At 34.5% G+C, this 12,792-nt stretch overlaps 1 protein-coding gene across 1 annotated transcript in view; it reads right to left on the bottom strand.

Annotated features, from left to right (window-relative positions):
- Window positions 1-12,792, bottom strand: part of LOC145987887 (myosin-VIIa-like) — a 197,887-nt gene that overhangs the window by 94,222 nt on the left and 90,873 nt on the right. The window contains exons 16-19 of the mRNA XM_083122679.1: window positions 11,878-11,994; window positions 2,638-2,748; window positions 1,924-2,145; window positions 1,421-1,615 (exon numbers count right to left, since the gene is read on the bottom strand). Coding sequence (XP_082978805.1) covers window positions 1,421-1,615; window positions 1,924-2,145; window positions 2,638-2,748; window positions 11,878-11,994 — 645 coding nt within the window. The remainder of the gene's footprint in view (window positions 1-1,420; window positions 1,616-1,923; window positions 2,146-2,637; window positions 2,749-11,877; window positions 11,995-12,792) is intronic.

Genomic DNA, 12,792 nt, shown 5'->3' with positions numbered 1-12,792 from the left:
AATTAATATTTTAATAAATTCCGTAGGTAAGATATGAACTTTTGATGAGTAAAGTACCAATTTACGTACATTGAGAGTTGACATTCTACTAATCCAATATAAAATTTCAAATATTCCTTGAAGGATCTGAATTGTTCATTCATTTCTTTAATCAATCTGTGCAACCAGGGTAGTGTAACATGTTTTGCCTTTGAAAATAAATCATGTATTTTGACATTTACTTTGCAGATCCAAAATATATGAATAATATTTTTGTGTTTAAAAAATATTTACGTGTTACTGATAGAAACTAAAATTATCGGCAATTTGACAGATATACCAGATACTTACTTTTTTTGCTGTTTCAACTACATTAGATGCATGTATTTTTAATTAATGCATAATTTGCCTACAAATTACTTAATATGCATTTTCCAAGATTTACTTTTGCTAATTTTTATTGTCATGTTTTTATAAGCAAATTTATCATGTACATGAACCATATATGTTTTTTTTGGAAATAGTAAATATTGAAGATATGAATTCATCATTAGCTGAAATATTCATATAGATTGATTAACATCATGTGGTTAACCAACCTTTGAAATGCACAAAGTGTAACTTGAACATCTTATGTAGGAACAGGATAGAAACAACAGTTCCTTATCGGATATTCTCCAAGTGCCAAGAGTGTCCAAGCAGTCTGTAAGCATCAGTGGCACTGGTAAACCAACTTTTGTCATATAAATTATAAATAGAAATTGACAGAAAATTTGAACTTGTCAGACTTCTCTTTTTGTTTTACTTGCATAACTATATTGGTGTTTTATTCTATTATATCTATATGAAGTACAGTATGCACAATAAATAAGAATTGTTGTGGTAAACCATGTCAAATTTTCAGCATGTGTCACTTTCATAAGGGGTAGGAAAAGGCAGTGTTAGCCCTTGAACCAATCAAAGAAGGTTCTTTACCATGGAGATGATTTTTTTTTGTTCTGTACTGAGTTGCCAAACCTAGCAGCCCCAACACTTTAGCAACAGGAGGTGGGTAACTTTATGGTGTGTCCAGTAGCGGTGATTAGATGAGGCATGGGGACAGTTGCTCCCTCCCCCCACCCTTACTATGGCCTCTTAATGCTAGGCCTTGTCTACCAAGATAAAATAAGCAGTCCTTGACTCCCCATTTTGGCACCCTAATGGCCACTAATGAATGAACAGCAGATGTTGACTGGCCAAAATGAAGTTAAAGCAACAAAGTGACAACACTGTAGCCACCCTCGACCCCTCCTTCATTTGGAACAGGAAAACCTAGCTTTGTTCAGTCTTTATATGGACCGTACTTCTGTTTCATCTAACAGTTTTTTAACTGTGGGAGCTGTAGAAACTACAACAACATTTGGCTACAAAGTTCCTTGCTTTTGTGCATTAGGATACATACCAATTCATCGACCTTTGTTTGTAGAGGAAGCAGAGAGTGTTTTAGAGCCTTCCGAGAATATTGGTGGTTGACATTTCCTTGAAAATAGGTGGCAGCAAACTTCTGGAATTTGAATTCCGATAAATCTTCAGTATCAGGTTGTGCTTGAACTATTTCTGCATCTTCCAACTTCGTATGTTTTGCTGCTGGTATATCCTACAAAGTTGTAATAAATTGTGGTGAGAATTTTCAACTTAACTAGTAAGAGAAAAATGATATCAATACATAAGTATGAATGTAGAGATATTAGTTTTTTACTAGTTCACATAAAGTTGTTCCACTTCTGATTGATTTGCAGTAGGAAAAGTAACTATATGATTGAGAATTAATTTAATATTAAGCATGTGTGAACTTTTGCCTATGCAGAGTGGCTCAAAAGTATGTTAGTATAAAATGACAAAATAGTTTATGATCTGTACTGAAGATCCGTATTAATGAAATGTAGACAATCTTCAATTACTTACCCATGATGTTGTTTGCCCTGGTCCTTCACTACTTGAAGTGGGTAGAAAATCAAATGCCTTGTCAACTTCATTGTTAAACATTTCATCAACTAGTTCGCTAACATCTACTGGTTTCTCACGTTTTGCTGCAGCTGATCTCATGATCTGAATCATTTTCTTTCTCTTCTCCTTTGCTTGGAATTCCATTTCACGCTCTTCTTTCTCTAAGTCTTTTAGCCTTTTCTAGAAGAAAAATTTAAAGGTTGGAAGCAATAAATGCATATTAAATATATAATTTTAATTTCCTTTTGGTGTATTTTGAATACTGCATGATACAGTGTTAAAATGCAGCTCCGCAAATAATAAAATTTAAAGAACAAATATTGAATGTAGTTTTGTCAAATGAAATTTTGGTATGAATCATGTACCATTTAAATAATATAGTAAGTTGAGCCATATACAGAGTGATTCAAAAGTCCATGAACTCTATTTTAAAAATTATCTGCTGTAAAACTTGAGGTGTGTTAAGGTAAGGCTCAGCATCAGTAATGAACTAAAGCATTTCCCCACTGCTCTTCATAATCTCAATGGTGTAATTAACAGAGAGGTGAGGATCATAGAAATGGAAAAGTGAATACATTTTAATTTACACGTACACACACACACACACACATATTATTGTATATATATGAAACCTTCTACATATTGAGAAGAAAACTTGATTGGAACACATACCTGATAGTTCTGTTCAGCAATTTGCTTTGCATTCTTGTTCCCAGCTTTTCGTAGCTCTTTCTCCTCTTGATCTCTAAGTTTGAGAAATAACTGGATGCGAGTGTGTTTAAACTGAGGAGAGTAAAAAAGAATGTTTCCGCAATTTACCTTTGTTATTCTGAAGTCTTCAGTAATTTAAATTACTGAAAATAGGATTGTAGCATATTTATGCTTTGCTTATGTAACATTATTATAGCTATTTAGTGTTTGTTAGCCTCAGTGGCAAAGCAGTCAGGTTCACACACTGCAAAACCAGAGGTCTAAAGTTCGAACCCTGGTCAATGCATGAATGTGCCAGCATGTTTGTCTCATCATCCACACTGTTGCAATAAACCCAAGTGTTACAGAGTAACATTAAATAACCACAATGGAAAATAGAACTGGATTTAGTATTCAATCCTTTACCAAATTCATATAGATAATACACATAAGTAATGCACTACATTGGTTGCAATCTTGGTATAGACAAAGCAACATTAAAGAAGTCCGTTATGAACAATTTATCCTGGTACATTTGATGCATTTTAAATCAGAGAATTGTTATAAATCATTATAGAATTTGTGTTTAGGCTTCATGAATAAAAGTTTTTATGTGACATCTCTTTACTGCTTATTATGAATGTTGTTTTGAAAATAAATTATGATATAAGCACTTATGGAACATTAATTTTGTCATTTCTGACAAGTGATAGGTAGTGTTCCTAATTATATTGGGTCACTAACTCTTCAGATATAACAGAAGATTGATAATTATCTGAAATGGTAAAAAATAGATTAATGAGGAAAATTATTTTTCAATGTATTTACCAATAGTCATATCATCGGTCGGATGACATAACGACATATCTCAAATTTTTCGAAATTGAGTTATTGACATCTTTGTGGTCATACCGATACCTTACATCACCTGATGAAGTGGTGTAGCTCAAATCCAATTAATAAGGAAGTTATGGATATATTTTTTTTTAATTTGGTGTATCTCAGTTTGTTAAAGAATTTGGTATGACATAGCGTCGTATCTTGACTACCTCGTTATGTCAGGCAAGGTAAATCCTAAACTGTATCAAAGTTGGCATATCTCGTTTTGTTTACAGTAACAAAATGAAACAACAGGAGAAAATTTGCACAAAAAGAGAAAAAGAAAGTAATGCAGAAATGTATATTTTAATGTTTACAAATCGGTGAAGTCACAATCTAACAATAGTAGCCAGCCTGACAAAGAATAATGAAAGCAAGAGGTAAAATGAACATTGATACCTTTTGTTGAAGGAATGTCAGATGTTTCCTAACACAGAAATATATTGGACTGTTCATAAGTTGGAAATAGCACAATTCAACAATAGCGACACAGTTTTCCGAAGAAGGATCAAAGCTACATACTAAATAAGCATTGTTTGTAAGCTTTATTAGGCAATATCTAACATTATCAAAAAATTCTCAAAGCTTTCAACTTGCCCCCGATCATTTTGCGATCAGCCACCTTAAGAAGAAGATGGACGTCTTAGTAATCTGGGAAGATGGTTCAAGAAATATTGTTTGATCAATATAACTACATGTGCTTGGAAAGAAAAAGGACATCCAAACCGGGATATCTGAAAAATTTTACTGGCCTCCAGGAAATGTTGTAAAGGGACTGTTTTAGAAACAGTTAATGAAGAATCTGCTGTATCATCTGATGAAGATATAAATCTGTCTCAGCTGCTGTATAAATGGAAGGTATATCATCCCCTACACAAGAATAGGGCGAGGGTGACTTTGATATCGACAGTGAATTATTTGAAGATGATGTCAGTGATCTAGATGATCTAGATTATGTGCAAGGGAAATAGCAACATTGAGAAGCAAGAGGATGTAAGGATGTAGTCTTCTCCTCGTGTTCCGGGTGTCTTGCTTTGCTGGGATCATTTCATTCAAGACAGTGACTGTACCTTTCACAAGAAAGGGGTGCTTATTGACAATTCAAAATGTGAGGTAAACAAAGTGCCAAAGGACAATTCTTTAATACTTGATACTGATAGCATTGTCATCACTATAGGCCACATTGTAAGAATTCCTGAAAATGTTGATGCCGACGATTCACCAAAAGAAGGCACCACTGCGACTTCTCGAAAAGGAGGGAAGAAAAACTGAATAAGAAGTTACATAATGAAGGCTATGAATACATAAGTTCAGCTACAGTTGTGTTGGCCAAAACAAGAATAGGATTGTAGTGGCTGCATTGACGTGTGTAATATTAACAGCCGAGAATATAAAATAAATTGTGCTGAGATTTTTTGGCCTCATGGTGCTGTTTCTTGATAGGGCGGGTGTTGCTGTAGCTATAAATCTTCCGAGTTTAAGAAGGCTACAGAGTTAGTTAGTTAGCTGAGATTTTTGAAGCTAAATGAGGGAGAGACTGCCTACAGTGTTATCTTCAGATCGCTAAAGCAATTTGGAGATATCTTTGTCCCATCTCAGCTCGTACCCATCATCCAACTGGCACGAAGAAACCATCCTTACATTGTGTACACAATGAAGATGGAAGATATTCTAGATTTTAAGGCAGTTTCGGAAGATCTGAAGCTTTTCCAGCTTAATGAGACTGATTGATTGATTTGCTTTATTTTACTTTACTTTTGTGCCACTTTAGGCTGATTGCGAAGATGGGGATGGGTGATGATATGATGAAATTGATGAATGGTGTTATCTTTAGTTAGAAATATATTTGTGAACTACGATTTCAGAGAAACAAGCCAAACACTACATGAAAACAAGTTTACTGTATAACAGTGCACAGTGGTACAACATTATAATCTGATTAAATTATAAAAATACCATTGACATTGAAATAATTTATTCACTCATTATACAGGGTGATTCTTTATGTAGTTTACAACTTCAATAATTTATAATTATTTATTGGAACCACATACAGACTTGGTTTATATGTCATTATGCAGAAAAACACTTCAAGTTTTTTATTAGAAATCTGTTATGGTTCAATGTGTGCACCGTTGGTCATCCTGGACACATCCCAACGAAAGTCAATTTCCTGCCAAACATTAACCAGCATTTCAGGGGTAACATTAGGGATGGCTGTTGTGATGCGATCTTGAAGTTCATGAAGATTATGAGGTAGGGGAGGGGTGTAAACCCTATCTTTCACAAACCCTCACAAAAAAAGTCGAGTGGAGTGTAATCTGGAGACCGTGGTGGCAGGCAATTGGTCCACCACGACCTATCCACTTGTCTGGGAAACGATGGTGGCGCCGCATGTGATCAACTCCGCAACTACACACTACGTGAGTCAAAACTTGAAGTGTTTTGCTGCATAATGACATATAAACCAAGTCTGCATGTGGTTCCAATAAATAATTATAATTTATTGAAGTTGTAAACTACATAAAGAATCACCCTGTATAGTGTTCAACAGCAGTGCAACACAAATTGTTAAATTTTTTTGGTAATTTCTTAACAAGTTATATTTTTTATGTAAATTGCAGCACTGCTTTGAAGTTTTAAAATGTATAAAAATAAAACGTACATCAATTTGTGCTTACGGTAGCAATATAAAGTGCTTACGATCACAATAAATCATACATAAAAACATCTAAAAGGCAGGATTTATCGAGTTTTGCAAGACAATTATGCTATCAGGTGATATTCTTGATGATTAGAATTCAGATTTGTCTGAAAAGAGCATGTTTAGATTTTAATTTAATGATAAATTCATGAAAAGCACCTTAAATTCTAGGTTAATCCTAATCTTTAATCCTACTCTTGAATTAGGTTATTTCTTGTAGCCATATCTCTATATGGGAAAAATCTAATAGGCATGTAAAATAACCTTTTTCCCTTTATACCTGAAAATATTATAACTAACATTTAAACATGAAAAACATTTAAAAACCTTTGAATTTGTATCAAAGTATATTTATACTGTACAAATAATGTTTTATACAAAAAATATATATATTACAGTGTATACAATTGGATTTCACATACGTATATATTTTCAAAGTTAGTAGCCTGTGACAATAGGGAATTATGGAGAGGTTTGGCAACACAAAAAGAGGTATGATGAAGGAGGAATGTGAGCAAAAATGTGATATTTTGAATAGCCTGAAAATAATCTTAATTTTGGGTTCAAAGACTAATTACTGAGGAGATCAGTATCAGAAAATGATATACTGACACACAAAAATGAGTGTGGAAAAATTTGGCTATTAGTAACTCCAAATATTGCTTGAACTTAAATTTATATGATCAAGTGAATGCTGTGATATTGCATATCCAACAGATAAGTACTTTTCTAATTTTTATGACTAAAAATTGATAATAAGTGGTAACATAAGAATAAAATAATCTCTTTGGACAAAAGTGAGATGATGGATACATAGATATGTTTTTCAATAGAAGTGTTTGAATCAGCTGTGAAAGCTTTTAGAGCATTTGGATACAGCAATCAGGCATGGAGTGACTTGGTTATTTAACAGGAGTATTACATTATATATAAATACAAGGACTTTGATTGGAGCATGTACATGTTATGTATTAAGGTTGTTAAACCTTTTTTATTGGCCAATAGTTATTTATAATTGTACATATGAATTTGTAAAGTTGAATATAAGTGTAATTTATTGACATAGTTTATGTTATTTATTGAATGGTTAAGTATAGATTTTTGCATGATGATGAGTGATAGTTTAGCCTATCAAATTTCCATTCCCTATGAGGGCATAGCGCTCTTACTTGTGTCACATTGATTATGTCAAATTGTAAAACAGAGGCAATTGAAATGAATATTAAAATGGATGAGAATGATGTAATAAAAACTGCAAGAGGATCCCACACAATCAAAGTGAAGAGTTATAATCCTAAAGAGATAGCTCCATTGAACAAAGAACCTGTGAAAATATCGCACGAGAAGTATGTGGAGTTATAGTCAATGTATGCTGGTCCTTTTCCCGTGGTTCGATAGTGATTGTTAAAAAAATTATGCAAATTTGAATCACTGGATTGATCTGTCATCGAACAATGTTCTGTTCACTCTATTTCACAAAAAGGCTCATTCTTGATGCCAATGTAATGTAGACAAATAATCTCTCAATATTGTAGGATACGCCCTGTGTTTGATGCTTCTGCAAGATAAAAGGGGTATCACTCGTTGAACCAGTGTTTAGAGAAAGGCATTCATTTGATTGAAATAATTCCTTCAATTTCGGTTACGCAAATTGGGAGTCGTCTCAGATATAAGGAAGGCTTTTCTACAGATTAGTTTATGTAAAAGCAACCGTGATTTTTTTGAGATTTCTTTGGATAGATGAGAAAGGTGACATAAAGGTTTATCGTCACAAGTAAGTTGTTTTTGGTGTAAGTTGTAGCCCATTTTTATTGTGTGCAGTAATTGAACAACAGCTGTTGCAGAGTTTTTACTTAGATAATTGTGTTACTAGTGTGAACAATGAAGAGGCTCTCCACCAGTTGATTGAAGAAGCTAATCATTTGATGGCAGAAGCGAAATTTGAACTGCGAGTGTGGGAGTATACCTCACAAGGAAACTTGTCGGAAGATAACAGATTATCTGTATTAGGTTTGGTATGGGAAACAAGAACAGATCATTTGGAATTGAGACCAGAATTTTTCCAATGAATGAAGTTTCAAGTTGTCTCCAAAAGAGTTATTTTGATAACTGCCAACAGAATATTTGACCCTATTGGAATTACCTCTCCAGTGGCATTGTATCCGAAGATCCTTCTTAAAGAAACATGGTTATTAAAATTGAGTTGGGATGAAGAAGTGCCCGAAGAAATAAGAAGAAAATTCAGACAGTGGGTTGAAGAATTACATTATTTGAAAGGGCTTGTATTTTCTAGGTGGATTGCTGAAGGCTCGGAAAATTGGAGTTTGCATGTGTTCTATGATGCTAGTGAAAAGGCATATGCAGCTGTAGTATTCTTAAGAACCATTGCTATGGGACAAGTCAAGGTGCAATTAGTACAAGCTCAATCAAGGGTAGCTCTGATAAAGAAGTTAACCATATCCTGCTTGGAATTGATGGCAGCTATTATTGGAGTGAGATTAGGTACTTCAGTAACCGAATCATTGGACATTGGGGACATACCAATTAATTTTTGGACAGATTCGACTACAGTTCTTGCATGGATTAGATGCAATGATTCGTGGAACACCTTTGTACAAAATCGTGTGTGTGAAATAAGAATGATGGGTAAGAGAGAATCTTGGAATTATGTACCGGGTATTATGAACTGTGCTGATCTTCCTTCAAGAGTGTGTTCACCCAAACGGTTAATGGAATCAAGATGGTGGGAAGGTCCATTGTGGTTAAAAGAAGCTAAGAGCGAATGGCCTGAACAAAGTTATACATGTCAAGAATAAATTATTGCCCAAGAGAAGAAGAAGAAGACAATTGTATCTAGTTTAGCTAATATTGAAGAAAGGGATGACTGGTACTATCACAGATTTTCCAGATATGAACAGATTGTTCGACTGATAGGGTGGATCAGAAGATTCATTTTCAATTGTCGTCATCCAAAGAACCATAGGACAGCAGAATTGTCAATAGAAGAAGTAAATGCTGCTGAAAAGGTAGTTATTCGACTTGTACAAAGAGATTCTTATGTCCGTGTGGAAGACAAGAAGCTGAAATTTTTGTGTCCATTTGAAGACAAGGAACAAATCATAAGACTGAAAACTAAAATCCTAGAGCTTACGGATAAGGAAACATTTTGTTGTCCGGCTGTCTTGCCAAGCTCACATCCAATTGTGAAGAGGCTTATTTATTATAAACATATTGAAGCTTGTGATGCAGGTGTACAAGGTCTGAGAACAGTTTAGGATATCGAAAGGCAGAAAAACTATTCGTTCTGTGGTGAAGGGTTGTGTGATTTGTCGGAGACATAATGCTAAAAGAATGGAAGTAATGCCGGTGTCTTTACCTGAACATCGAGTCAGAGATGCAGCAGTATTTGAAATAACAGGAGTGGATCTAGCTGGACCTGTTATACTTCAAAGTGGAGAAAAGGCTTGGATTTGCATATTTACTTGCACTGTTTATAGAGCTGTACATTTAGAGTTAACTTCTGGCTTATCATCTGGAGATTTTATTCAGTCATTTTGAAGGGTCATTGCTCGACGAGTTAGACCACTTGTTGTTTACAGTGACAATGGGACGAACTTTGTACTGAAAATTTGTTGAGTAAGCTAGAATGGGAAGATGTAGTTGCTTTTGCAACGGTCAAGTGCATTGAGTGGAGATTCAATCCACCCACAGCTGCCTAGTGGGGTGGATGGTGGGAGCGTTTGATCAGACTCATGAAGCAAATATTGAGAAAAATTTTAGGGAAAGCTTCACTGACCTATGAGGAATTTATTACGGTGCTATGTCATTGTGAAGGTGTCACGAATGCTCGACCACTAACCTACATATCAGAAGATAATTCAGACCTTGAGTCCTCGACACCCTCCATGTTTCTACAACAGGTCAGAGAAGTAGGATTCCTGACCTCGATCAGATACAGAAGGTAAATTTACAAAGATGGTGGAAGTATTGTCAAAGAATTCGTGAGACACTAAGTGCAGCATTGGAATGCTAAAAGTTCTTGTAGAGAAGTGAAGGTTGGCGAAGTGGTTCTTGTAGGTAATGACAATTCTAAACGTCTGGACTGGCCTTCAGCATGCATTGTGAAGCTGATACCTGGACGTGATGGTGAAGTACGTCTTGTAAGGCTGAGGACTGCAACAGGAATTATGATGAGACCACTACAGCGTGTTTTGCCCTTGGAAATTCAGTCAAGTGAGTTGCCCGAAGTGCCCAAAATTAAGAACAATGTGGCTGAGGAAAAGACAGTACCTGAAAAAGAAAGTGCTCCGAGTCACCACCACTCGACTGGGAAGAAGAGTGAAGCCTCCACAGAAGTTGAGTTTGTTAGTACAAAACTCATGTTATGAACACTATTGATTGTGTAGTCACTAATTGTCTTTACGTGACTCTAGGTGGGAGAATGTTAGAAATAGAAAAGTCAGTTTTCTGTGTATTTTTTTGATATGAGTAATCTGTGTATGTTTTTGATGTGAATATTCTGTGTATTTTTTTGCGGAATAATTATTCTGTGACTGGCAAGAGAAATATCATGTACTGGAATTCTGTGTGTGTGTGATTAAACCTTAATTTACTTATATTGGTGTTTAGTTTCTAACAGTAGTATTGTTAAGTAGTAATTTTGAACTTTTTGTTTATTAATTGTACTTAGTAGGTAGTGAAAAGTCTTGTAACATGTCTACTGAATTTAAAACATGTACCTAAATCTAAAGAACTTCAAAATAAATATATCTATTCACTTTCAAAAGAAAAGAAAAACAAATAAGCTTAAAAGAAAATAACATCATAAATAATATGTGCATGATTTTGCTCACATTTTGATTAAAATAAAGGATTTGCAAAATGACATACCGACGTATCTCAACAAATTGTGAAATTTGAAGCACGTAAAGCAACATCTGCAACATTCAACCACACTATTTTATTGCAGAAACATAAGTCACTTTTGTGACAAAATAAAATTTCTTAGAGGCAAATACAAAATTTCTTAGTTGTAGTATTCTCACAACTATCTACCAAAGTGTGTCTGAAAACGTTTTTTGCTTCTCCTGAAAAGTTTGAAAAACTGAGATACATCGTTATGTCATCCGACCGACGATATATTATCTTCATACTCTTTATTGAGATTAGTTATATGACTTTAATAGAACTATTTCCCTGTCTCTTCAAAATTGCCACTTACAGCATTGAAGATTTCATTGATAAAAATCGTATAAGGCCATGACAGTAATTCAAAGCCCACCTCAAGAATTTTGGCAATTTCAACAGTTGGAAGTGTGAGCTAGTGGATTATCTTATTAGAAAAGCTCTTTTTCCTTGGCTAATTGTGGTTGTTTGAGTTTGATTCTTGGAAGCAGTGGTTCTTGCTTTGGTAGTGACAAGATTTATTCCACACACATCCCGAAACATTATTGTCATCATCCTGCATGTTAATAGACTCAAGTTGGTCTTCTTAGTTTGAGAGAATTTTAGAACAGTAAAGTGTTCAACTGAAATTAGCATTCAACATTGGTTCGAATCAAGTGACAGCATTTTAAAACTACCCTGATACTAAGTGTGAAAGATCATTTGTAAGTTACAGCCAGTGTTCAATTACTTACCTTCATCTTTCTGTATGCTCTCTGAGCAAGCCATCGCCTTGTGTAAGATTGTAGTACAACAACAGCCCAACTCTTCCTAAAGTCCATTTGCCGCACAAGATAACCTCGGCACCTTGCCTGAAATAACAGACTGATATTAGAACATCTACCTATTCAGATGTGTTGAAATTTATAAAGTTTGTACACTTTGACTTGTATAAGATAGAAAAAAATGTAAGCAAGTGTGCATAAAATACTCTTAAAGTATGCAAAGTCACTATGTTATTTTCTCACAAGCATTTAAATTGAGTTTTGAAGTTCATAGGTAAGTAAAGATATTGAAACTTGATTGTATCTTTGTAAAAATATTCGAGAAAATGCTTTAATTTTGACGAGCAATGCTAATGTTAATTCTGGAATTTCGATATCCTTAGAATTCAATCTAAATCATTCAGGGGAATTTCATATGGATTGAATCTTTGTTGTTGAGACATTTGTATTACATTATAATCACTAATATCTTAAACAGCCCATCCTTTCGTATTACAAAGTGATGTTTCACAGCAATTTTCGCTTATATCATAAGACCAAGTGGAGTTGAGAGAGAAAACTAGTATAATGATCTACATATTGTGTTGAATCAGATTCAAGATAATGGATTGTTTATTTGTCATTGTCAGAATCAGCGATTTTGGATCGCATTCAATACAATGTGTAGTTTACTGTCCTGGTTTTATTTTTGGAACAATTATATATCTACAACTTTGGGACCATACTCTGGCTCAATTAATGTTCCAGGTAGTTAAGTTCCTATTAAATCATGGGCTTTAAGGTGGGCTATTTAGCCCATTAATTCATGTGGTAAATAATACTGTATTTGCCGGCGTATAAGACGCATCACCTTTTTCTGAACACGTTATTTGAGGAAGAAGCTTT

This window comes from Lepisma saccharinum, chromosome 5 (genome assembly GCF_977018435.1).
Source record: "Lepisma saccharinum chromosome 5, izLepSacc3.1, whole genome shotgun sequence".
Lineage (NCBI taxonomy): Eukaryota > Metazoa > Arthropoda > Insecta > Zygentoma > Lepismatidae > Lepisma > Lepisma saccharinum.
The sequence above is the reverse complement of the archived record's forward strand: the minus strand, read 5'-3'. Positions and strand labels throughout refer to the sequence as shown.